The sequence below is a fragment of the Poecile atricapillus genome, chromosome 2 (assembly GCF_030490865.1).
Source record: "Poecile atricapillus isolate bPoeAtr1 chromosome 2, bPoeAtr1.hap1, whole genome shotgun sequence".
Lineage (NCBI taxonomy): Eukaryota > Metazoa > Chordata > Aves > Passeriformes > Paridae > Poecile > Poecile atricapillus.
In genome coordinates, this window is record NC_081250.1 from 25,080,197 (window position 1) to 25,107,842 (window position 27,646).

At 41.7% G+C, this 27,646-nt stretch overlaps 1 protein-coding gene across 7 annotated transcripts in view; it reads left to right on the forward strand.

Annotated features, from left to right (window-relative positions):
• The window catches only part of DYNC1I1 (dynein cytoplasmic 1 intermediate chain 1), a 411,944-nt gene that overhangs the window by 373,978 nt on the left and 10,320 nt on the right, over positions 1-27,646 (forward strand). For all 7 annotated transcript variants that reach the window (XM_058830768.1, XM_058830766.1, XM_058830765.1 and 4 more), the window contains 2 exons: positions 13,103-13,243; positions 19,494-19,619. In XM_058830768.1, the coding sequence (XP_058686751.1) occupies positions 13,103-13,243; positions 19,494-19,619 (267 nt within the window). The remainder of the gene's footprint in view (positions 1-13,102; positions 13,244-19,493; positions 19,620-27,646) is intronic.

Below are 27,646 nucleotides of genomic sequence, written 5' to 3' on the forward strand. Positions count from 1 at the left end.
CATGCTGGAACTTACATTCATGACCACCAGGGATCTGTTGCTGACTACTCTATGGCCGTCTGCCTGTGACCTTTTTCAGAGGGAGCAGCAGAACAGCAGAAATGTCACAGTCCCGTGAAACTTTGAAACCCCAACACTCCATGGGACAGGCTAAACAGACCAACCTGGTTTATTGTCCAGGCTAAGTAAAACAGGACAATGAGATGTAAAATCCTAATTATATAAGTCATCTAAATTTATTTTTCTATATACCACACAGAGAACAGCTTTCCAAATGTCAGGTTCTTGCCTTAACCAAGTTAGTTTTATGCCTGCATTTGGTTCACATCCTGAGCTGCATCCTGCAGAGTTCCAGTACTGGAAGCTGACACCAGTCAGGAAGTATCTCAGCATGTGCAACTCCAAGACATCAGGGCTTGGAGATGCTAGAGCAGATGCACAACAAATGTAAATACAAAAGTGATCAGAAGGGCTCATGTGACAGCCTTGTGCTGGAAAAAGAAGCAGTTACCTAGATTACAACTTGAATCAGCTTCCATAGTGGCTTCCTAATGCTTTTGTTAATGGCCTGATCTGATGTGTGTGCTAATTACAGGTATCTTTTCCTAATCAGCAGTAACCACAGCTGATGGTTTTGTCTTGAGCATTACACTTCAGGAAACTCATAGTGAGAAAGGTACATGATTTACCTAATTCACATATTTACTATATTCACTATATTTATTACTAGACCGAGCCTTAAGCAATGCAAAAGTAATCCAGGGGCATGGACATGGGCAGGCTGGAATGGGTCTGGGATGGTTCCTAGGTTGTAAATGTTAGAAAAGGCTGCAGGATGGAAAGCTTAGATGTTGGCTCATTGGGGCTAGATAGGCCACTTGGTGTGTGGGACAAGGGAGTCCTGGGCAGTGGTGACAGGGGAATACTGGAGTGTTGAAGCTGAAGCTGAGTAAGGGGAGAAGAGTTTGTGGGGAGTGCAGGGAAGATGAAAGGCAAATACTGAATTCCAATCACACATGTACAGAAAAGTCTTGGATTGGATTGGTATTAGTTGTCAGTTTGATGCTGAATATGGCAATGAGGGTCTCATTCATCTACAGCTTAAATGAAATTGCATTAAGATATAATAAAGCCTGATTTTTATTTTAAACTTTTGGGATTTTAGAAGTTAGTAGTAACACTAACACAGCATATTTTGGGCACAAAGACACTGCAGATAGTAACACACAGTTATCCTTGTGGAATATTTCAGTGTCAGAATGGTTGAGTCTGATTTTGTTCAAGACAATCAGTTTTCAAAGAATGAAACCATTTAAATTCCTGATATCTATCAAGCTGTGGCTCATCTGGCAAGAGGGGCTTCCTGAGAGAGCTGTTTGACTGAGCTGGGTGAGCTGTGATGTGCATGTGACACGCCACAGCACTGCTCAGAGCTGGAAGCCACATTGCTGTTTTGGATCACTCACTTTCTTCTCAAGCAGGTTTCAGCAGCAGCAGCAGCCCCCAGCTGCTGCCCCACCAGCCACTGCCCTGTGAAAACATCCTCTGAGACACTAGACAAGTTCTTGAATTGTGATGAATGTTTTCTTTTTCTCCCCATTCAACTGCATCAGAAGTTTATTTCCATATTGTCTGAATAATTTTCTTGGCTGGAGCTACTACATATTTAAGGCTCTCTTTGTTCAGTTCTTATAGTCAAGGCTCAGTCAATCAGTGGGCTCTGAAAAAAAAATAGTGGATTGATGTGAAGTATTAAGTGCTTCTGCTGGCTAACAAGTTTTTAGTCGGAATTGGTTTATTTCTTTAGTTTCTTATTTGTAAATTTAATCTCCCTATAAGCATCCAAAGCCGTATTGCTTTCCTGCTTCTACAAGCGTTGTCTACTTAATCCTGTGCACATTATCCTCTTTGGTCATGAAATTCAATTCCTTTCTGTTTCACAGGTTCAGAGTCAATGTCCAATTGTAAAGTGAACCATAAAAGCTTTGTGTTTATATTGTCTATTGATGTTGTGTAGCATCCTGGGGTGCTTACAAGAAAGGCACTTTTCATAGCAGGCATTTGACTGATGGATTGAAAGCACCATCTCCCTTAAAAACTCTCGCTTGACATTTTATAATGTTTTTGTGGTTAACACATTTTCTAGCTAAAGGCAGTTCAACCAGGTGACTGAGAACAAGATTTTCACTAACGGATGAATGAGCGTTTTGTTGATAACACTAATACAAGGTTCACATTATCATCCATCACATTAGCCAAAAATGCATGACAGGAAAGGATAGCGCACCCATCCAGCTTCTCCCAAATCATCCCACTCATTAGCCAAAAATTAGATCCCTGTGTGAATAGCAAGCAACCAGAAGCAAGACGAAAAGAAACAGAATTTGCAAATATAGTTCCTTGATAACCATGGCATTACCTGGTTCCTGATGAAGCTAATAGGGCTTTCAACTTGAATTCATGCTACACTGTGTGAGCAAGTCTTGGATGCAGAGCTGTGAAAGGGAAGTCCCGATGTGAAGTGTCTGTAGAGCTCTGCCCTTAATTAGGTAGTGTCGGTACGATGCTTTGAAGAGGTAAAGTGCTAAGTGGAAATGCTAAGTGTTGTTAATTAATTAAACACTAATCCTCATGAATGAATAGCATGAGGTTAAATAATGAAATGTAAGTATTGTTGTTATTATTACAGCAATTGCTGTTTGGAGAGCAAATTTTTTGATATTGTGTCAAGAGATGGAAGTTGTCTTGGAATTGTTAAAACATAGCAAAGCATAAGCTGGTTTCAGCTGAAGCCTAGAAGATGGCTTGTTTGCTGCTAAGGGAGTTAATAAGGATCTGGACAGAGAGCTGGATTTTGTTAGTTTTTTCATCCTTCACATGCCTTCTTTAGCTCTTATCCTTCCACTGAGGGGAGGTGCTAATGACTCGTTTTCTCCTCTTGCACGTATGCCTGAGTCATGCTCAGGTGGGCAGAGACTGGAATAACTGTAATAACATTGCTGTATCCCCATCCATGCTGGTCTCCCTCTGGCTAATGTTTAAGTAATGGTGGTAAAAGCCATAATCAGAAGGCAGCTCAGAGGTGAGCAGACTGGTAGCAGGGCCACCACATAACCATTAGCAGGGTCTAATGGAACCAGAGGTCACTTGTGCCATCAGTGACAGACTACCCATTGTGTGCCTATGCTCAGTTTTGCTTTACTAGCACGTGCATCAGTGGTAGTGCCTTCCTTGTCCCTCTCCTTTGTCTTTTGTTTCTTATGCTCCTCACACGCTGCTCTTCTCTTCTGGTATGCTGTGCTGCTCCAGTCTGCAGTCTGTTGAGCTTTTTTGAGAAACCACACTTTAAACAGCAAACATTCCCATTTCTATGCTACGTGCCTTCACATCCATCTCTGTACCTTGAACATCTTACATCCATGTGCTTGTTGACAACCTGGTACCACTGGGTACGACCCAGTCCTCCTGTCTCTTGGAGCAAATTATTTTACCTGTCATACCTTCCTATCAGCATGTAACTTCAGACTCCACTGGTTGTCATTTGGCCTTGAGTTGAACACCATCTCCTCCAAGCTGAAGCCTACCTCTAGAAAAATGAAAAGAAGCATGTGGTGGTGGTGTTATTGTAACACCTGTAGTGACTCTGCCCTTCCCCAGAAGCTTTGCTGATAGCATCTGATTAGATCCACTTAATAGACCAGATTTACTGTGATGGAAAAGGGTGCTGCAGAATGAACCAGAGCACTGCTTGATGGTCACCTTTGGGCTGTCTTCTCATGTTATCATGTAAGGCGTTTTAGATGACTCTTACTTCATATGAAGTTGGATCCTCCTGGATCTTTTATTATGTAGAGCTTTCACACTTTGGTTTCTTGTGCAGCCACTGGAAAGAAGTAACTGTACTGCATACATTAGACATCTCTTGGAGATACCACCATTCCTGCCTGCCACTGACTATGCAGGAGCCCAAGTCTGGCAGATGATCAGTTGCTGTAGCTTTTGGTGGCTTTCTTGCATCTGGACAGCCTCAGGCCATATCTAAACTGGCAGACATGTCAGCACTTTTGAGCTCCCAAGTCTGTCTTCTTATTCTGGCTTCTCCCAAACCACTACCAGGAAGGAGTCAGCCTCTTTATCCCACACCACACACACATACATATATGCACCTTGATTTGCAGCCAGAATCCTGTGGAATCCTTTACTACTCCTCCCTCTGACTGATTTTGATGGAGCTCAAATGTCTATCTCACGGGACAATTTCACTCCTCTTATTTTAGATGCTTGACTAGAATGGTCTCCCTCACTGCTGCATTACCACACAAAGTTCCTTTTCTCTTTGATAAAAGTAATGAAAATGATTAATTTGATTAATCACTGTCCAAATGTTATCTGATTATAAAGAATGACAAAAGGTGATAAAATAGCAGGCTGGGATTTCATGGAAAAGGTCTCTATGTGGTGTGAGTTCAGAATTTTGAGTCTGGTCCAAAAACAAGGCAATGAATGAATTTGCTTCAGAGCACACTTTCTGTCAAAAGGCCAAGATGACTTGGGGAAGAGGGTGGAGTTGCCTGTTCAGACAGGATTTTTTTAGGTTTTGCCCTTTACCTCTGGAGCCAGAGGTCTGGCTCTCATCCAGCTGTATTCAAAAAAAAAAAAAAAAAAAAAAAAAAAAAAAAAAAAAGTATTTTCTGGGTAATTTTAAAGAGCAAAACCAGACTGAAGTCAGGTGGCTTGAAATGAGTCCCAAGTTCTTCACTTGAAATACTTCTCATGATTTTGGTTTTCTGTGTAGCCATATTTGATAAGTGTTAGGAAAATATTAATCAGCTGGCCAACATAATTAATTTGCTCACATGAAACATGGTGCTTCTTTGTGATATATTTCATGAAGAATGGCACACACACAAATAAAACAGTTATCTAAAATACTGAGTTCTGAAAAGCTCAGTGGGTTAAACTGTATTTCAGAAAACCCTAATATAAATCCAGCTGTAGCAGTGAAAGCTCTATTTGCACATGGAAAGCAGAATTGGATTTCAGGAGCTTATATAATCTGTGCAAAACAAAGTCATCTCTCCTTTTTTCCCTGAAATCAAAATGCAAACCTCCCACTGACAGTTCTGTTGCAGAATTACACTGGAGGATCAAGCTCGCATGCAATAGTGAAACATTTCAGGACAATTATCAGTATATAAAGCCCAGGACTTCTTCCCTAATGGAAATTTTCTCCCACCTGCTTCAGGCAGCCATCCTTTCTCTGCCATGTGACAGACTTTTGTTCTCAGTAAAAAAAAGAAGCCATGTTCCAAGTCCTACAAGATGAAGTCGTCTTCAATAATAATTAGCCTCAAAATCATTGCTTACTGACCCATGAAAGCTCTGCGGGCATCCTGGTGGCAGCAGCTACAAATACTAATCTTGACTGTTTAGCAGACAGTGCTGTAACATCAGGCTGTGTCAGCCATCCTGCAATGTTCCTTGTGCTCCTGCTTCCTGGCAGCTGAACTGCAGCAGCAGGGTCACTTGAAAGCCTGGCAATTCGCTGAGTACACACGCAATGCTGAGCCAGGTACCCTGCGATGAAGCGGCATTTTCCATTAAAAAGAGAAATTGAATTTTCAGGGGCCTCATACTGAATGTTCCCATCAGAACCGCAGAGGTGGGAAACAACTAAACCGCAGCTACATTATCCCACTCCTCTCCTCGCCTTGCAATTTGAGCTAAACTACCTCTCTTTAACAACTTGAGGCCCGAAGCAGGGAGCCCAGTCCCAATGACCCCAGAAGAGGTACGTGCAGGACCTCAGCATGTGCTGCTGCCTCTCCTGCATGACAGGAAAGGATAGCACACCCATCCAGCTTCTCCCAAATCATCCCACTTATTCTCCAGTCCTGCTGCCTTGTCCCATCTGTGTGGGATATAAACCCACAGGGAGTGACAACTGGAGGTAGAACGCCAAATCTGCCCCTCAGTGTTTCACTCTGTTTCCTCTGACCAGGATTTGGTCATTCTTCAATCAACATGCCCTGCTTATATTTCTCAGAAAGTCCCTCAAGAGATTCTCTGAAAAATAATCCAGGAATATAGTAATATAAAGGCAGGAATATGAACTACAGAGATGATGAATCAGTTTGGTAGGCAAGGACAGTAAGACTTCCTATAATGTTTTGAGCTTCTTCAAAGAAATTGAGCCATTTTTAGAAGCAGGTAGAAATTCCAAAAGAAAGCAATAGTATTTCTAAAGAAGTCTCTTGACACAAATGCATAGGTTTAGATGCATGTTTTAAGTAAAAGGTGGATAACTTGATTACCATTCAGCAATGAAGTCAGCAGTCTGAGGAAGTACAGAACAAATGGCAGATACCTGTATAAGCTTTTCCAGTGTTGCTGTCTGCACTTGCCTACAGCTTGATGTGGGTGAGTGAAGCAGAGGATATTAAACCTCACAGAGTGGAGACCCATAGGCACAACTCTTGTAATTGTGGAGTAAGAGAGGCTCCAGATTAGGAATTAAATTTGATGATCTAAAATGCATAAACAGTACACCAGCCTGGCCAGAAGGAACTAGAACTAGAAGGAGTTGGGGAACACTGTAAGCCAGTTTGCCTTACATACAATTCTGATGTTTTTAAAGTTCATCCATTGCAAGCAAATCTTTTAAATAATTTAAATTTACAGTAGGCATCAAGCAATGCACATTTATATTAAACTCACTGAAAATAGTTCCTCAGCTAATATGCAGTGGTGAAGAGGAATGCCATGCTTTCTGCTTTTTTTCTTTAGAAAATAAAAAGGTCTTTTTCCCATGGGTAAGTGGAAAGGCGTGGTAGAAGAGAACTTTTGAAGTAGAGCAGCACAGACAGAATATGTTGAACCTCTGCTGAGCATGTAAAGAGTTAAGAAGGATTAACCATGTAAGTAGTTTACCTGTCAGTAAAACCAGCTTCCAGGCTATCTTCACAGATTTCAAAAGCTCTGCTGTTTGAATTTCTGATGCTCTTTAAAGACAAGTGCTGTCTGACTTTCCAAGTTCTTTTATTTTTTTCTTCATACCATAGTATTAGACATTAAGATCAGTTCTCATTAAAACCGCCTGTGCCAATCATCAAACCTTTTTTCCTTTGCTTCCTTCTTTTATACTCACTCGTGGCATTTTGACTTTGAAGGAAACCACAAAAATGTAATCATCAGGTTATCTCCAGACTTGGTCTGCTCTCATAGCCCCTTTCCTTTCGGTCTTAGCCTTGTCCCCTCCTCCATCCATAATAATTCCCACATGTTTATGCAAAAATATTGGACTTTCTTTTATTATTGACAATAAAGAAATGCAACAGTTTCAGCATCTCTGCGAGAACAATGATTTCTAAAAGTGAACAGTTCTCTGCCTTGTCTGTCTGCAGCTTTTAGAATGCCAAAACCCAATCAGTGTAACAATACTACAGCACTTAAACAAAAGGGTTGTTACGAGTGTAGGGATCATTTCCACACTCACTCCTTTCCCCCTGTTGCTACTGAGTCTAAAACTTAAGCCTGTTATCTTGCCAATCAAGTCAGTTTAGACTTGATTCAGTGACCTAGTGGTTAGCTGACAGTGAGGTGACACAGCATACAGATCAGTCATAGCCCAGTGAAATTTTCTTTGAGTCCCAGAGGCTCATCTGCAATCCAGCAGTGAAACTGACTACCAGAAGGAGTTTTAAGGCAAGTAAAGGAACTGTAACTCAGTTCAGGGTACCTCAGTTAGCCAGTGACATTGGGTGGCTGAAGAAGAACATCCCCCTTTTGCTTTCCCATTGCCATCCTTGGAAGGTCTGGCTAGTTCTGGAAAAGGTGGAGCAGGCTGCAAGTTGTGAGTTGTATAGTGCTGGGGTCTGTAGGATAATGATACCCTTTGTGGAGAATGCAGACAGGCTTTGCTGAGCCATCAGGGATGTACCTGTAACTACTGCCTCTGATTTATGATATTTAGTAACAGTTCCTGGGAATGTTGTAACTTTTAAAAATGAGCATAAACTGAATTTAGTCAAGTCGCACAAGTATAGTATCCAAGTAGGATCTATTGGATAATCCTAGATCACTGTAACCATTAGAAAACAGATTTTTGAGAAACATGGTAGTGCAGAAGTGGCAAAATTCCTGTGGAGATCAGTCAGTCTGAATGAAAACCAGGGCCTCTTTGACTCAATACCAATTGAGAGAGAACATGAAGGTTTGCAAGAGCAGCTGAGCCTTGTACAGAACAGAGCACTTCTCACCACAAGAGGTATGGACAGGTAACCCTAAACAGCTAATAGATGGTGTCCCAAGAAAGACAACATTGAAGGCCAAGACCAGAGTAAAACCAAGACTCGATTAATATTTGCCTCAATATTCCCAACAGCTTTTAGTTTCTGCTATGCTGTCTGCATGTTTTAAGACCTGGTTAAATGTCACTCTCAGAAGGGAAACAATGAACCTGGATTCAGCAAAACATTGGGCTCTCTCTTTCAAGATGGAGAAGAGTGGGCCTATAAAACACTGAACAAGCACAGATCCTATCCTGAGCAGAAGTTCCACAAGCTGTGCCCTGTCCCAGTTTCTTTGACATCATCTAGTCAGTGTGACACTCCAGCACTCATTTTAAAGAAAGACAGAAGATTGTACCTTCCCTGTGTGTTATCTCTTCTGAAAGAGATGTCTTTCTTTGACACCCTTTTGCAGGTTGTGGTTTTATTTATTTATAGAATATTTTATAGAATGCTTGGTCTCACAGGGACCAAGTTCATAGAATCATAGAATGGTTTTGGTTGAAGGGTATGTAAAGATCATCTCATTCCCAACTCCTGTTCCCTGGTTTGTTCAAGAGCCAGAGAGAGGAACAGATCCTCCTCTCAGGACCACTCTGGCTGTGCTCTTTCCAAGTGCCTGAAAGCCTGAGCTTGAGCCTAAGCAAACAACATTAGCTTGTTCAGAAAGTTTCTATGCCAAGGACTAATGAATCTGTCATATTTGCTGCACACCTAGAAAAACAGAATCATCTTGAATCAACTGGCAATACTGCACAGCACTGATGACTGTTGTTAATATGGTGAGAGCCAGAAGTATGGTGTTTGGCTTATCATCTTAAGGACAGAAGACAATCAAGTAGAAAGAAAGAAGTGCAGACAGCAGAGTGTGTGGTGTCACCACACATCTGTACTGCTGAAGGTACAGTCTAGGAAAGTACCTTTAAGTGGAGCTGACACCCACAGGAATTATGGCAACGTGTAAAAAAAATGCTCGTTTCATGAAGTGGGCAAAGCCAATAGTTTTTTCCATGGCTTTCCAGAAGTCAGATGCTAGTTAAAACCTGTGGATATGTATACATTCCTTTATATGGATAATTAGCTACTTTATGTGTGGCGCCTCCTGGATTAAAGAAAATTCTTCTATGCAAATAAGTGGAATAGACTGGTCAAATTTTTATGTGTAAAACCCCCCCTCTTTTATATAAATGTGTAGAATTTATTTAGGTGAGCTTCTTATTTCATAGACAAGTCTTACTTCCTAGACAGCCAATGGATAATTAAAATGTTTTCTCTTCGTTGTCCGCTTAAACAATGCCCCAATACAAACACTGAGGATAAATGATTGATTTTGATAACATTATTAAATAAATGAGAAAAAAAAATCACATATTGGAATTGGCTTTTTGCCTTTTCCACTAAATGCTCAAATCACGTCCTTTTGGAATCAATGGCAAAACTCCATTGATTCTTTAGGACTGTATTTTCACCCTACACTCTTCTTTTTCACTAATAAGTAGATTTGGCCCAAGTTTTTCTGAAGATACTGCTTTAAACTATTTCTTCTGTTCTATTGAATAACAGAGTGGGTTGATATTTAAGAATGAAAGCTCATCAAGCTTAAATTTCAGTTGTTTTATAATAATAGCCATATGTTAGTTATGGATTGTGTAGGTCTGAACTTTTGGTAATTTAAAACTGCTTTAAAGTGACCTTTACATGGTTCCACATTTCAACATTTTCTAAAAGCAGTCGGTATCGGTCCTTACTCATAAATTGTTGTATTACAAGATCTGCAGGCCTGGGCCCGTAGTAAGGAAGCAGGCTCACTAGGAAGGACAAGGAAGTCCTGTGAGCATTCATACACACACTTAAACTCAGAAATGGAGTCTTCACAATGAAATCAATATAACTGCTCTCAGACCAGGATGAAACGTCAGCATTTAAGAAAGGCCAGTCGCTGTTAGTATTGAAGACAGGACACAAAGCAAGATGGTCCTTATGCAGTTGTTGTGTTCCTCTCTGGTTAAACAGTGCAAGAAGACAAGACAGTATGGGAAATACTTTCTCTTCTTTCACTGGCAGCCAGTCAAGCTGGGAGGACAGTGATACTGGGGACAAGTTGTAGATCAGCTCCACTATCACTGCCTGATTTCCATCATATGATTTCTCCCTGATTTCCTAACCACACTGCAGCTCATCTTGCCTTTTGGTTGGGCTGCTCCCAATCCTGCAATTTTTTATTTCTTTGCAGTGCTCCACGCCCTATTATTCTCCATTATTTTGTGTGTCATTCCTTGCATGTTTGAGATCTTTCTCAAAAGTCATATTGTGCCTGTTGTCCACACTTTTCCTCTGACTATCTATCTGACCGAATATTTCCACTGTCATGGTAAAGCATTTAATTTTTGGTATTTGTGGCTTTTCACGTCAAATCCTGGCACCTTGAAAGTGTTTTAATTTTGATAAAAACAAAAGAAACAGAGGCACATCAGCTAAAGCTGTTTACCAGAGACTACACAACATGTGTACAGCAAGATATAGACTAGCACGAAAACTCCTGACCCTTCCTTCTAATGCCTTGGTCTTTATGCAAGAAGTGGAAAATAAAGTAATAGAACTAAAAAATCCATTTAAAAAGTGCCACACTCAGGATCAAAACAAGTTTTGATATGCTGACAAAAAGGAAATGCTGATTGAAATCTGCCCTGGATTGATTGATATCTTAATAGGCCCTTAACTTCTGTGGAATTTTGTTACTTCTCCCATGACATTGTATGTTAAAGCACTGTATGTGCAGCGCTTCTTCCATGAATAAGAAATATACCATCCATCTAGCAGTTGACCAGATTTCTTTTTCTTTTGTTATACTATCTTCAGTGCCCACCAGGATTTAGACACTTGATATATCTGAACCTAAATTAGATGTTTTCAGTGAAAATCCACAGTGCAGCATTGGGAATCCATGTAGCCCTCTCTAAATACTGTTCCCTGGCTCACAGTTGTAAAGATTCACTTTGAAATTTCTTATGAAATACCTCTGCCTCTTCAAAATTTGGTGTTTATTTGGCCTTAGAGCCTGGAAAACCTTTAGCACAAGCATGTAAGTAATTCCATTAACACATGTAAGTAACTCCACTGATAATACAGTAAGCAGACACATAGGTGTTTGAAGAAAAAGACCTTCTTCAGGAACGAAAATATTTTTCTAATTTTTTTCATTTTCTTTTGCAAAACTCCAGCCTGGGAAAAGAAATTAAATATTGTATAAATTCGAGGTAATAAGGTCAAGCTCTAATTTCATTTCATTGTTACACAAAATGTTTGTTAGTCTTAAGAAATGGACAAAATCCATTAGGCTGGTTACGAAAATTTGAGACCGGATCCTGTAATCAAAGCATCTTTCATTAATTCAAGCAGAGGAAAAGCCAGCCTCTGGAATAAATCCCTATGTATTTTCAGTACATTTTCAAATTACAAAGTCATGTAATTAAATCTCTGAATACTTCCAGTAATTTTTCGTGATACCTGTGATGGCCAGAAACATTACGGAATTGTTTTCAGTGCTGCAACAGCAACACAGCACATCAGTCCTCAGAGACATGGCAGCATAGAGATGGACACACAGCTGTCCCATGCACAGACCCTGCAGTGCTTCCCACCCCAGCATCCATCCAAGCACCTTGGGGTGCAAGAGCACCAAATCCAAAGCAAGGAAGGACCCGTCTATAAATAGATGTCAAACCGACTGCATTAGCGCTTTAAATTAATAATATACGACAGGAAAGCCATATAATAACTGCAACTAGTCATTCCACTTTTCGGAAAAATAATGCGTGGCGATGCATTGAGGCACTCCGGACAATGTTTCCTTTGCAAAATGCGCGAGGGTGCATTCCAGAGGGACCTGACCGAGGTGTTCTACGGGGGGCACCTGGACACTTGCAGGGCCCGCTCCGTGATGCCGCATTTCCCGGGGCCGGGGACCGAGGAGGCCCGTCCCGCCGGGCCGTGCTCGCCGGGGAGGCGGCAGGGAACGGCAGGAGGAGGGAAGCACTGAGGGAGACCCTCGGAGAAGTCCCATTGTTTAGATTTCTGTCACAAGCCATGAGAATACTTAATTTCTTTCATCTCTGGAGTTTTCATTATCATTCAAATTTCATTTTCCATTAATTGATCGGGGATTAGCGAAGCCATTATGCAAAAATTAAAGACAAGCCAGATGCGATGAATAATTCATGAGGGACAATTACACTTTATTCCTGGTGTACTTCCTAACTTCCCTCCGACTCCCCGCCTGCTGCAGATGACAGCCTTGCCTCCCTCCCTCGCTCCCTCCCTGCGGAGCCGGCGGGCGCGGGGAGCCCGGGGCGGGGCAGGGCCGGTGCGCTGCCGCCGCCCGCCGCTGGGTGTCAGCCGCCGCCCGCGGTGCTCCCGCAGCCCTCACGATCCCTACCGGAGCCTCCGCCGGCGCGCCGGGCTCGGGCGGGAGCGGGGCTCCGTGCCCGCTGCCTCCCGCACCGCCCTCCGCACCCCCGCCCGCCGCCGGGCTGCTGGGGTGCAGGGCTGCCGGGGGTGCCGGGCTGCCGGGCGGGAGCGGCCGCTCCCCCCGCGCCGTCATCCGCGCGTCCCACACCCCTCACACCGGGCATCTCATTTATCCCACCGGACAGTTGTTGCTCCATTAAAGCGCAGTCCCGCCCTTCGCGGAGGACCTTTCATCTGGGGAAGTTTTATGACACTTTGTAAATGTGCAAAGTTTTTAATTAGACTCGCCAGACAGCCCCAGGCAGCACTAGCGCCACGAAGTCTTCATGCCGCTCTCTGCTTTACAGCACAACAAGCCGCTCTACTCCTTTGAAGACAATGCCGACTATGTCTACGATGTCATGTGGTCGCCAGTGCATCCCGCGCTCTTCGCCTGCGTGGACGGGATGGGGCGCCTGGATCTGTGGAACCTGAATAACGACACCGAGGTGAGGGAGGCCGTGAGGCGGCGGTGGGACGGCGCGGGCGGGCGGGCGGGCAGCGGGGCGCCGGGAGAGACCTTAACCCTGCGAGGGCCGGCGCTGCCCTGCGAGGGCACCCCTCGCCATCCTCCCCGCCGGGGCTCCCTTCGGGTGCGGAGGGGAGGGTAAGGGAGGGCAGGTCCTGCTGCCGCGGGCGCCCGCCCGCCGTCCCTCCTTCGCTCCCTCCCTCCCTCTCTCGCTCCCTCCCTCCCTCCTCTCGCTCCCTCCCTCTCTCGCTCCCTCCCCTGCGGCGGGGCTGCTGCTCTCGGTACCTGTCAGGGGCGGGAGGGCCGACTCCGGCACCCCCGGCAGAAAGCCAACGCAATTAAATGCCGCGGTGCCGGCTCGGGGAGGAGGCTCCCTCCCCCTCTGTTATTTTAAGGTGCACTTCTAAAGCGCGCCCGTTCTTCAGGTTTGGGTTTTTTTTTATCCCCCCACCCCGTTCCTGGCGCACGACGCTCCAAGCGCCAGGTTTGCCATGCCGGCCCTCACCCCGGGGTCCCACCTTGGCAGCCCGGCCACGCCGCCACTGACCGCCAGCGGGGACCGGGCGAGACCGGACTGCCCCAGAGACTTCCTCTCCCTCTGTACTTACTGTCCTCTGCGCCAGATTCTCTGGGGATTGTGCTTTGGGAGCCCCGTGCCAGTGCCTCCAGCGTGTCAGAAACCAAGCGTGTGCCCCTGCCTCTCCCCTCGAACCCTGCCTTTAAGCTGTTCTGTACCCCGCCTCAGTCTTTTGAAACACAGGGCATCTCTCTCACATGTTGTTTGGGGGCCTTACACCCTCATCCTTTTTTATTTTTAAACTTTGCTGCGGAACTTGAAGGTGCAAATGCAAATAACAAGGTTTTTTTTCACTGCTATTAGCTAAATGGTGGGTCCATTGGAAAGGAAAGGTGTCGACTTTGAATTTCACTGGTGAGAGAGGATTAATCAGAGCACTTTTAGCAAAGCTTGAGACTAATAAACACTGTGTTTTTTAAAAAGTGTCTTTCTAAATGTGCCAAACCCCGTTTTTTTCCCTCCTATTATTTCAAATTTTTAAAACCAGCAGAGGCTTAAGTTGATACTGTTTTTTCTGGATTTGAGTTTCACCCCAAAATGATTTTCAGAAAACCTGTCATCACCTGCAGTCAATCCTAGATGGCCAGTCATCAGTTTTCAGCACAAAAATTGAAGTTATTTTTTCAACACACAAAGTCTTCCATATTTTTACTTAATGCAATGTAAAATTAAGAAGAAACAGACTGTAAGAAAATAAAATGTTGCATATTAGCTGGCAAGTTTCTTTTTATGTCCAAAAAAGACAAGATGGAAGAGCAAGTGGCAGTATTTTCCTCCATACACCCTATTTTTAAATTTTATTATTTATTTTAAGATTAGTTGGCTCATTAATACACCTTTCACGCAAACCTGCTATGTGTTTCAGTCAGAGTAAAATACGGACACAGTTTATGGCTTCCAGTGAGTGCTGCTTGCCATAAATAAGCATGGACAGGTAAGAGGAACCAGCACCAGGCACTGCACTGTCAAGGGGAGCAGCGAGGCCTTTTGAAGTGCTCTGAGCAGGAAGCAGTGCAGCCTTTTTAATTAGAGCACATACAGCTGGAGGATATACAGGAGGAGTCTCCTAAGAATTTATTTTGGGAAGGGAGGGACATATCCTTCAGGTGTTCTCATTAATGCAGGCTTAAACACAGAGCATAAAACCCAGCATTTTGAGGAGAAAAAAAAAAAACACCCTTTCCCCCTAAGTACCAGGGCTGAAATTGAAATCAACTGATGTTTTGCCATTTTACTCAAGGAGACCATAATTTCTTTCAAAAAAATTAGTCTGGACTGCTTGATCCCATTCCCATCAATAATAAGGCTGTACGTAGCAAACAGCTGCATGTTTTCAGTGTGTTTACATATAAATATATAGGAACATCAGAAAAAATAATTAATTTCAAGCTTCATCCTGCTTTTATTCTGCATGCAAGGCCACCCCCTGATTTCACAAATTATTTCCGTTCTGAGAGGTCAAAATCAGCTCTCATGTAAGGATCAGACTGGAATTATTTCCATGGCATCCGAGCTTTGTGTTTTTATGAGAATCAAGTTTGGGTCTCTGGACACAGAAATATAATTTGGTTTCCTTACTGAGCACTGATGAAACAAATAAAAACATCTGTAGAAAGGATAAACTGGCAGATTCTGAATAGATGTGAAGTTTTGTTACACAGGAGAAGCAATAGAACTGTCTCTGAAAGAGAGAACTGCAAACAGTTCTTCTAAGCATCGTAACCGAAAGTGATCGTTGTTTGCTTTTACCCTCTATCTGGTAGGTCGTAATTAGCTAATAATTTTCCACATTTCTGTAATTGATTATGCCATTTCTGTAATTGATTATGCCATTTAAGTCTGCACAGCTATTTGCTAAGAAAAACTCCTTGTCAGCACTTCTGCCTTTGTAATAAGAGATCTTGAAACACCTATTTTTTAGATCATTATTACTTTTAGATGTCAGATATGTGATGTCAAAGTATTTGTGAAGGCAGTAGAAAATGACAGGTCTATTACTGTGTTTAACTGCTAGCAATTGATAAAAATCTCTGTGTAAGATCCAGTTATGATTGTTATTAATGAGTCCTGGCTTTGTTTAATTTGGGGAATAAGCCGCATTAATATTTAGGAATTATTTTGAAAATCAATTAAGAAAACACCTGGGTTTAGTTAGCATATGCTACCTTCAAATTTTTGAATCGCAGCAGAGTTTCCATTAGCGTTACTCTCGGTATTTATTGAAAACATTTTTCCTGAGAGCTAGATGCTTTCTGACCAAATAACTTAGATTATTACACTGTACCAAGGATTTAATGTGTGTAATAATTATTTTCAAAATCTCATTGCAAAGTTGCAAGGCTATTGGTGTACTTCATGTTTATTTCTGCATATCAGAAATTATTTTTGTAATAGCAAGGAAAATCATCACATTTTATTTTGTACCTTATTAAATGCATATTAGAAAAAGTTGAAAAGAAAAAAATCCTTACCCACTCCATCATTCTTTTGCAAAATTAATATTCTTTTTATGGATCAGTCTAGTGAGGTTTGCAAACAGTTTCAGGATAGCAAGTGCTGATTTCTTACCTATATATCTGTAACATTTATTTTTTGATCAAGAGTGGAGAAGATATCTTGGTGCTTGATGAGTCTTATTTATGTATGAACTGATATGAAGCTGACAAAGTCGCTTATTTCTTCTGTGTTATATCCCGTTCAGATGTTTCTCAGGTTTTTTGCATGCTATACCTTGGCTTTTAAAGTGAGAATGGTGTCTATATCTAGAAACAGGTAATAGATATATTTGCAAGCAGGTTTTGACACTACATAGGCAATAAAAAAAACCAAAAAACTATATTCTTATCATGCGGATTTTTCTGGCTGCATCTTTCTTAATCTGTTATCTGTTGAAATTTCATTTTAAAATTGTTTAAAATCTGACAAGCACCAACTTCAGAGAATTTATTATGTACTTCAAATGTAATTTTAAAAACATAATGCTACCATTATAAATAAACGCTTACCTTGAAATCTAAACTAGGCATGTGTAATTTAAACTATCACTACTGAGAGCAGACAAATCTATTTTAAGATACTATGGTTTGACTATATTTCTCTGCGTATCACTGGAGAAAAGGTTTTTTTCTTTGGATTTTTAAAGACTGTTTCAGTATTGCTTTTTATTTTGTTAGATAGCTTTATGAATTAGTAACAGGATTTTTCAAAACCATCGGGTTTTGAAAAAAGCACGGGTTGTGTCTTGTGTCTGTGGCATTCATGCTGCTTATTTTTATGTGGAACACTGAAAGAATTCTGTATTAACAACAACAAAAAGTAAACCACCAAAAACAAAAACCTAAACCAAACCCCAGCTCTAGAGTTATGTATTACAACCTCCTGAAAGATTTTGTGAAAATTCAATGCCTTAAATATAGACTGTATATTTCTACATGAAACACATATCTGTGATCTGAAGTTTTCTGAGAGACATAGCTGGTTTGTGGCTTAGTCCTCTAAAATGTGGCATTTAGCCTTTTGAAAAAACCCATTCCCAAATGATGTTATGAAATTAATTTTGGCTGGATTTCCTCCCCCCCCTTCCCCCCAGAAATCTGTGATCGCAGCAGTTAAACTTGCTTGTTTTCCACTGTGATTTTTATTATGGATAAATGACTCCATGTCAGCTTAAGGCCATTGGCTCTTCTTAGGTAACAGACTCAGGACAAGGAGTTAGTGCATGCCAGCTCTTTTGGGTAATACTGCTTTGGACAGGACCTGGGCCTTGCACAATAGGGAGATGAGTCCAGTGGTTATTTGCATTTGAATGACTTCCTAAAGAGGGGGAGGATGGTATCTGCTTTTTGACCGATATCCAGCATTATTTCTACATCATTCATCATTCTGCAAACAAAATCCTCCTGCATTTCTCACGTGGGCCTCAGGACGCTGCTGTGAAGCCCTTTGCCGAGGTGATGCTTTAGCTGTGGCAGCATCCTTGTGCTTGAGGTGCCAGCTGGTTTGGCAGCCTGGTGTCAGGGTTGGTGAGGGGGAGCAGGGAGCCTCCAGGGGGAGAGAGAAGGGAAGCAGCCCTGCTTCCCGGTCCTTGTCCAGCTGCTGGTGTGGCAGTGCACGCCCTGTGGCTGTAACACAGTCTCAGCAAGTCTGCAGAGGTTCAGCTTTCTGCTGTCACTCGTCTGTTGTGACACAATGAAGGCATTAGGGCTGAGGAGGAGACTGCCATCAGAGCTACACAATGTTCATTTTAAATTATTTTCCACCAGGATCTTTAGACCTGTCTCACAACAAAAATGTAAAGCTACAGTCAGAGAACTGAGGTGAGGTCAGCAAAATACTGGTTTTGTTAATCTTGCCAGTTTGTCAGTGTTTAGACCAGGGTTTAATACAACCTTCAGCCTGCTTTCTTCCTGCTCCTGCTGAACTGTACTGCAAAAAAGGACAGAAGGAGTACCTGTCACTCCTCTCAGGGTAGCCTGGACTCCATTTCTTGTCCAGCTACCTCTTTTCACCTAGACTGCTTTCCATTCTATGTCCATTTATACATCCTGGGACACTCCCTTGTCATCTCGCAATGTGACTGAAACCTTTTCCCACCAGATAGATCTGGTGGAGGAGTTGTTTTTGCAGCTGTCCTATCCTGTTTGCCTTGACCTAAAAGGCACTGAAACTAAAAAGCCTTGTTTGGAAGTCTGTTGTGCCAAGCTACAGGCTCCTTGCTCAGGCAGGTTCTCTCCTATTAAAGGCAGCTGGGTGGAGCATTAGTAGGCTTTCAGGTTACTGTCATCTGTCATATGAGGTGACCTAAATCAACTGAGTGATCCACCTATCTGGGACAAACACCCACTCAGTTCCTTCCTCCTGCAGCATCTTTTGATGCCCTCATTCCAGCGTAGATGACAAATACTTCTCTTAAGATCATGTTCGTTGCTTTTTTCATCCCACGCATTAACCAGAATTTTTATGTATTCTTGTGGATCACCTGTTAAGTTGGTTGACTTGGGGCAGGGAGGAGGTTTAGGAATTAGACAGCATCCAGGTGTATTTAAAGCAGAAGTAATGTCCTGGGGATGTAAAAGAGAATTGTGGGAATATATTGTAGGAGTTCCAAAATGTCAGCTCAGCTGTTCTCACTTCTGCCATGTTGTCACTCTAAAGTGATTAGCTCAGGACTTTTCTGATAGAATACCTAAGTTTCAACTTCTGCATCTAGCCACAAGGGTGAGTATGGATTCAGAGGATATGTCAGCATGAATACAGATGTGTCTGCTGACCATCAGGTTATCTGGGCCTGAGTCGGAAGCCATGGCAGGACTGAAGCCAAATCCTGCTCTCAGTTGTTTCTTGGTCATGTTAGTGACTTTTGAGAAAAAAGATTTTTTTTTGCATGTTTCCAGGGCTAAGGGGGGAAAAAAACGGCTTCACTTACTGCCCTTTACTGTTCATTCCAAGCAATCTCTGACTCGTCTCTCTTTTTAGCACATGTGATCAAAGAAACAATGAACCCTTTTCCTTTTTTTTTCTCACCCCAATGAGAGTCGTTTGCTTCTTCCAGCAATGCCAGGGGACTTTGACTCATCTGGGACATTCAAAACTGACCCCTGGGTTTGTAGGCAGTGCAATTTTATTGTTCTTCCTGTTCCTATTGTTTCAACAGGTTCCCACAGCCAGTGTCACCATAGAAGGAGCGTCTGCCCTCAACCGTGTCCGCTGGGCCCAGGCTGGGAAGGAGGTAGCAGTTGGTGATTCAGAAGGCCGCATATGGGTCTATGATGTTGGAGAGGTATCTTCTTCTGGGATTATTTTGTGGTTTGTTTGTTTTGTTGGGGTTTTGTGTTTCGTTTTTAAGCTCAAATCCTGAACACTGCCACATCCCCAAGTTTAAGAAAGAATTCTGTCTTGTTCTTTCAATGGAGTCTGCGTTGAATTTGGGTTGCCAACGGTGTGTTAATTGTAAAGCTACCTTGAAAAAGGGTTAACTTGTTAAAGTCTCATGAGAGAAGCCTCTTTTGAAAGCTTCCAGTGGTTTTCAAGCTGTTTTGTTATAATAATCCTGTGGGTACACTTGGAAAAAATTAAAAGAACATAAAGAAAAAATTCAGGTGCAAAAAGAGGCAGCGCTGTTCTAAAGTTGGTCCTAAAGGGTTCACCTTTTATACTCCAGTATCTGTTATTCTATGACTGCCTTATTGCTGTAAGTTTTTGCCAACATGACATGCACAGAATGCATCTCTTCTTTTGATACTGCTTCATATGTCTGAATACATGCAAGAGTACTAACAGGAGGAAATGAGAGGTGTCATTTTGAGGGATGGTAGGTGCATGCATGATAGACGATAGCAGGTTGCATATTCTGTGTCTAAGGCTGCTCTCAATTCACCATGCTACATCTTATAACAAGCATCTAAACTGCACTGTTTGGCAGTGATGAATCTCACTCTCTGTTGATGAATGCAGTATAAAGTGTTCCATCGGCATTACAATCCCTTGGAACAGTTAAGGGTGAATCTCTGAGCAATCAGCTTTTATGTAGAGAATTTGTTTTCCATCATTATCTGTGATAGGATACTGAGATACTCATCTCTACACAGTAGGGAAACATTATAGGATGCATACAGAATTATCTGTAACTCTCATAAAGTGATTTTATGGCCCATAGCAAAATTGCTTGTGCATGACTCATTTTTGGATTTCATTCACTAGTGCAGGAGTTGCCCTGCCTCACAAATGTTTGCTAAAACTTCTTGCCATGTTGTTAGCATAATCTCTAAATTGTCTAAGGTTACTGTGCTCAGATTTCCACAGTGACACTGGCAGGTCAGCTGTTTTTATTTATTTTTCATTTTTGCATGACTGATCTGTCTTTCAAGTGATACGAAAGGCTGTGGAAATGTCTTCGATGACAGCACAGTCTGATCTTGTCTGAGAGTCTAGACAGGCTGTAGAAATGTCTCTTTTTGCATATCATACACCAAATCATTCATAGGACTGTTTACTCCTGCAAGCTCACCCAGAAGAAAATAGTGTTCTACGCAGAAGAAGCAATATTGAAGTTTTTGACCTTTCCTCTGTATAATAAGACGTCATCTTGCAAAATGAGTCACAGTGATACACTCAAATAAAAAAGAAAGATGGGATTCTATTACTTGAAAAAGAAAACAGAGTCATTCAGCAGTATTGATTTGTGTGAGTCCAGTTCAGTGCTATGTAAAGGGTTCTGCTTTAGGGATGCTGTGTGCCCTGCCCATGCAGAGCCTCAGTGTCTCCAGCTCAGCTCCATATGCGCTTAAATAAACCAATGGATGTCTATCCACATGGCTACTGACAGACCACTGCCAATCCTCCTCTTCTGTAATGAATGGAGGAAATCATTAATTTGTCGCCTGGTTCAGTCAGGCAGTATCAGTCTCTGCAGTAATTACTGTATGAAATTTAGGAAAGGTCATCTGGGCTGCAGCACTGCTGGGGCTGCTGTGTTGTTAGTGCCTTGTTCTGGTTTAAAAGAGAGGGTGCTTGTATATTTCCTAGGCCAGCTGTTCTCACTGTAAAGCCTCAAGTGAGATGCAGAAATACTTTGCAGATCAAGAGCCTGGAACCAAAGGCATGTACAGTGAGTAGCAGCCTCTTGGGTCATTAAGCCTGTGGGCCAGTCTGTAAAGAGCTCTTTGATGAGAGTCCATCCTTAGCTGTCCTCAGGCATGACACACGGGGGATTCACAGTGCATGTGCACTTTTGGAAGTGTCTGGTGCAGAAATATGGCAGCCTTTAGGGATTTTGCTTTACTTCCCTGTGCAGACACTGGCCAGGTTTTGGGTCAGCTGGGGTCCTCCTTTGACTGTCTTTTTTGTAGGGGTTTGTTTCTGGGATCTGATGGAGCTGGTCTTACAGTTTAAAAAGAAAAGTTATTCTTCTGGCAGTCATCCTTAGCCACATCCCTCACTGCCCAGTTTTTGTGCAGGTAGCAGTGCTTATGCAGAGAGAGACGGATCAGTAGAGAAGTATTTATTTGTTTGCTTTGCTTTCTTTGGGCTGTTTTGCTCCATGAACTGACTCATGTGGAATTAGATGAGTGAGCACGTGGCTGGGGTCAAGGGGCTGGGAGCTGGACTGTATAGCACCAGTAGCAGCTAACTTTCGTATTTGACCCAGCACTGTTGCAAATCCTGACACTAAGCTGTGAAAGGTGGCCTTTGTGCGACAGCACTCTCCTTGTCTCCTACAATATCAGCTTCTGAAAAGGCCTCATCACTGGAAGAACTCATCTCTGCCTGGCTGATAACTCAGTAGCATCCACTTGTTTGAAGGTGCATCTCCCTGATTTGGGAAGATAGGTATGATTACTTGCATTAGAAAGTCAGCAGGCCACTTTAGAAAGACCCTAAATACACTCACCAAAACCATGAATGCTCCACTTGTACTGCACCCTTTTAAAAACCTTTTTTTTTCTTGTGACTGTTCCAAATGTCATATTAGATCAGCTATAAACTCATAAAGCACTGGTTCCATCAGAAGAAAAAAATACTATATTTGTATTTTAATACAGCATCTTATCTTTAAATTTCACCTTACTAGATAAATAGTTTTTCTTACCTGTTACTTAGACAACATTCACTCTATGAATTTTGGTCAAAGCAGAAAATACCAGGCTATCAACCATTAAGGGAAAAATTAAGTGGTAGGAATTTTTACTTTGATAGATTCATCATGGTTTTAAGGAACTATCCCAGAGAGCAGTAAAGTTTACTGCTGCTATTAACCCCTATGGTATAAAAAGAAAATGTGACCCAAGTGAAAAACATAAGACATAAGGCCTAACCTTGCATCCTTTGTGAAGGTAAGGAGTGTAGGATCGGGGCTGTTTTCACTTGTGTAAAAATTTAGGATTGGCCCGTATTGATATGTTATCCAGTCATGGTCTTTATGACAAGAAATGTCAGACACGTGAAGAACATGGCAGGGTCCATGACCAGGGAGTTAAAAGCAATGGTGACACTTTCAGTTAGGCTATATAGTGCTGTCTCTTTGACTATGTACTTTTAGTTGTTTGATTTTGGCATCACATCTGAAAATAACTGAACACATTTATTTTCACAGTAAGGGGTCTATTTTCTCCTCTATGCGTGTGCTTTATGCCCATTAGCATTAATAGGAGTTACACACACACAATTCCAGTGGAGAGGAGACTTAAACAGTCCATATAGATGTGCTTTTGTGGATCAGCAAACACTGTTTTAAAGAATGTGAATTATAAAATAAATTAGAAACTCAAACACGCAAAAATCCGATTGTTTCAGTGTGATGGGATCTTAAACCTATATAACTTAACTAGTACATATAACCAATCATTGTAAATGCACTTTAGTCTCCGTAAGATCTATATATTCAAACTTTTGCTGGCATAGTAGTTGTGATATTATCATTGTGATTGTTTGTATAATATATTTTAGCTTCTGTGGCCTTATGGCTAATTTACTGGGCAGCAAGTTTTCTGTATGGTAGAAGCTGTTTTTAACAGAGCATGGACCACTGCCTATAGATTTATTCACATGTTCAGGTGATTGATAGTTAGCCCTAACTGCATGTCTGTTTTGCAGATATATTTTCTAGAAAGCTTGCTCCCATTGTGCACGCTTCAGTGATGTTAAACACTGCCTGCTGTCATAAATATTCTCTAACAACCATGTTTGTTGCTTACCTGGCTTATTGCAAATGCTCTTTTTGCCTTTGGTTGTCAAAGAAGCAGCTTCTCATCCACCTTCTATGATTTCTTTTTTTTTTTTTTTCCCCATTTATGTCTTCCAGGTCATATTGTGCTTGCACTGTGCGTACATAGATAAAAACTGTGAGTCAATGACTTATTTGATTCTAATAAAATATAAAATAAGTTTGCAACATAGGATCATGGAATTTGAAACTGTAATCACAAGGAGCGTAATGCAGTACATTATTCTGTTATAGTGGTTATGGGACAAACTATTGCATCTGTTTGGTAGCTTTTCAGTTAGTTCTAGTCATGCTTTTAAAAGGCAACTGGTATGACAGGTGGACTGAGGAGAAGTAAGAAAATGTCTTTCTCAAGACCATCCAGGAAGGCTGGCTGTGCCAACAAAGCAGTTACCTGGGATTCTTGGTATGGTTATTACCTCTGTCCTTGCTTCCTTGCAGTGAAATCAGAATCATATGGAAGTTTATGTGACTTTGTTAGGTTTCAGAGTTAATACTGCCTTAAGCCTTTTTAGGGCTGCTGTGTTAGGTTGATTGTGTACTTCCCCATTTGCTCCATGATAGGTGTTAATCCCGTATCTCATTTTCAAGTACATGACCAGAGAGGGAGGAGCTGGAAACTTCCCTGAAGTATGTGGATGAAGTTGTACTGTAAGGATATCGTGCTGGTGCCTATAAAATAATTTCCTTTGATTTCAGCAGCCTTTAACAGCTGCTCTGAAATTCCTAGGGTTCTAGACAGAAACAAAAATGTATTTGTGACCAGCTCTCACATTTAAGCAGGACTATTGAGTCACTTGTTTTTCTGGCTAAAGTGGGGGAAGCGTTTGTACTTTGTACTCCTGTCTTGAGATCCTTGCGTTTCACTATAGATTTCATACAGGAAACACATATCCAGCATCTCCTTCATGCAGTTAAAAACTGCTGTAGCCCAGAGAGAGAAATATGAAGCTATGTTTTGTGTCATGTAGTTACCCACGTAGATTTTACAGTAGGTTTGCTTTTGCCATCATAAAGCTTCTGTAGAGTATATATTGAGTTGGGAAGTTTCTGCACAAAAGCAGAGTTGAGACTCACCATAAAACATTTTATTTTAAAATCTGTGTTGAGTTACAAATATTCTTGGAACACAGATAAATGGCTCATACACATATCATGAAGGCAAATTTGAGCAACAATAAGAGGTTGTGCTTACAACCAAGTTTTATTCAAAAACATTCAAAGATTAAGTAAGACGCAGTAGTTACAACAACATGCACAATCCAGGCATAAAGGATAATTAAATTTCACCATTGATATTTCTGCTGGGGAGGTTGGAACCCTGGCCTCAGAGAATTTTAACAACGTGTTTTAACAAAGCAGAATCTCTTAAGAGTTGTTGGAAAATGTAAAGAACTAAGGTTTTGATTTGCTTCGTCTTTTTTTCCAGTTTATAAGTTGAAAAAAAAATTGGAAGCATTTAGAGATGACAAAAAAAAAAAATACAAGGAACTTCAGCTTTTTACTTGAATAATGTCTGAAATACTGAGCAGAACAAGCTCCTTGTCCCTCATCATTTCAGTTTTGACTGATATAGTCTCTATTCACAAAGGGATTTTTGAAGTAGGTTAAATAAGAACTCCCTAATGAAAAAAATGCACTAGTTTGAAATCAGTCAATTTAATTACTGTGTTTTATGAAGGCCATTACCCATTGCTGATTACTAGGGTGATAAAATCTTTAAGCTTTGGTAGCCTCCATAGGGGGTGAGCTGATCTAAGTAGAGCAAAGTCCAGTCATTATCACCCTAAATACTTGTGTTTCTCATTACAATATTCATTACTTTAGGTTACTGTGAACGCTTTGAGGTCTTTATGTAAGCACTGGTTTATTCCTCTGTAGAAAAACAATGTTATGTTGATAAGTTAAAACCAAGTGTTTATATACTTCTACAGTTTAAAAGGAGGTTTAGCTACATCCATACATAGAAATGTGTAAATTTATACCTCTGAGTATAAATTTCCCTATACACACCTATTGAAGGCTGTTTGCGTGTCGGTGAGGTTGTATTAAACTGATAAGAAATGGAAAGGGATATGAGTTACCTTGTTATTTCAGTCTGTGTACTTAAAGAAGCTGGAATGGAGGCTTATGTTCCTAATAACAATCTTTATTAGGGAAGTACTTTTCAAGAGGGAAAACTGAGCCGTGATCTAATTAATCTGAGTTACTTAAGGCTGGTTGCTGAGGATTGGAGCTCTTTATCTACAGTGCCAGCCTGGGCCCTTGCACTTCCCTTTCTCTGCCACCTCTTGCATATCATGTGGCATTACTGGCTCTCTGCCCTTCTCAGTCTCCCTCATCATGGGTTTCAGACTTACAAGGCAACTTCATAAACTGATGTTGTTTAAAAGATCAAAACTTTGTAAATGCTCTTTGCACCTTTGGTTGTAAAAGAAGCAGCCTCTCGTCCACCTTCTGGTACTTCTGGTACTTCTGGTACTTCTGGTACTTCTAGTACTTCTAGTATTTTCCCTTTTTTTTCCTTTTTTTTCCCCATCTATCTCTTCCAGGTCACATCCATATTTTGCAGTATGAGTGCAAAATCCCTTACTCTTACGTTTAAAAAAGTATTTTATATTAAAAAAGAACTCTTGAAATGTGTCAGAGAAGGATGTGGATCTGGGTTACAGGGAGAGCAGAGTAGCCTGTAGAAAGGGACAGAAGAACTTGGTGTGCTTAAGCCAGGGAAGTGTGAGCCTGCTGGCAATGTAGAAGTTTCATGTTCTTGCAGAGTGCTTGGGGCCAGAGGAGGAGACCTCGTGGAGCTGAGGACATGCTGCCACCAGCGCATGTGGCTGCAAGCTGGCCATGTATTCATTGGAGTCAAAAGTTAAAAGAATATTTTTAACTATCAGAAGGCTGAAGTGCCAGAGTGGGTAGAGATGGTGGGACAAACATCCTCTCAAAGTGGAGCCTGTCCCCAGGATTTTGTGATGTGTTTGTGTGGGATGCAGAAGTGTGTCACACCTGGTGTACAGGGTTTTTCTCCTGCCCAAGCTCAGATATTTGCTTATTCCTGGCAACAGTTTCTTCTGTTTCTCTCTCCAGATAAATAGACACAAAATTCTACTTCCATTTTACTATCTGAATGTTACCTGTTAAAATTAAAGGAGGAAGTGTCAGATTTTTAATGAAAGTGCCATTTTTCTCATTTATTGCTTACACAGTGAAATTAAATGGGTATTAGTGAGAACAGACAGAAAGGGCCAGGGGTTTTAAATGCTCATGTTAAAAATTCAGTTGATTCTTTATACTTAGCTTCTACTTGCATATGATGAAATATTTCAACAGTTCTCCAGAGACAGCTTACTAGCTCCCCAGAGACTTTCACAGGGTAAAAACAATGAGTTTCCAATCTGATGCAAATATATTTTAGAAGAAATGTTCAACTTCTCATCGTATGAAATAAAAACCTTAAGAAACCCAGTCAACCAACCAACAAAACTCTGGCCCTAGTCCTTTTTATTCATTTGCACACTACTTTTAAAGATGACTTATGTTTCCTTTTCCTTTGCAAAGGCCCAGATCCTCCCCCTGCAGAGAGGATCAGAGAGAACAAGCCACATGTGACAGGAGTTAATCATGTAGCTAAATGCACTATTGGAAGGCACTCAGATAACGAAGTGATGAGAGCGGCAGAAGAGAATCTGTAAGAGATCATTCTCTGTCTGCACAGTGCTGCCTGCAGGAGGGGGAGAAGGGAGAGCTGTGTGTGACAGTCTTCCTGCTGGTATTTTCCTGCTGAGCTGGGAAGCACTGTAAAGGGCAAGAGAAAAAGAGCAAAGGGAAGCCCAGATTGGACATACCCGTCTGGATGGACACTGCCATCTTCATGGGCACTACTGGGGGCTTCACTATCAGTTCCTCAGTTACTGCTTCTCCTGAAAACTTGTCAAGAGGCTTACTGGAAAAGAGAATCTGGGTCCAGGCTTTCTATGGTGGCTGTATCTGAGACAGTGGTCTCAGCTTTAGCTGGTCTGCCCCCACCCTAACCCTGTGCCGTGGAACACTGCAGGGGAGCAGAGCTGTAGTCAATGCATGTT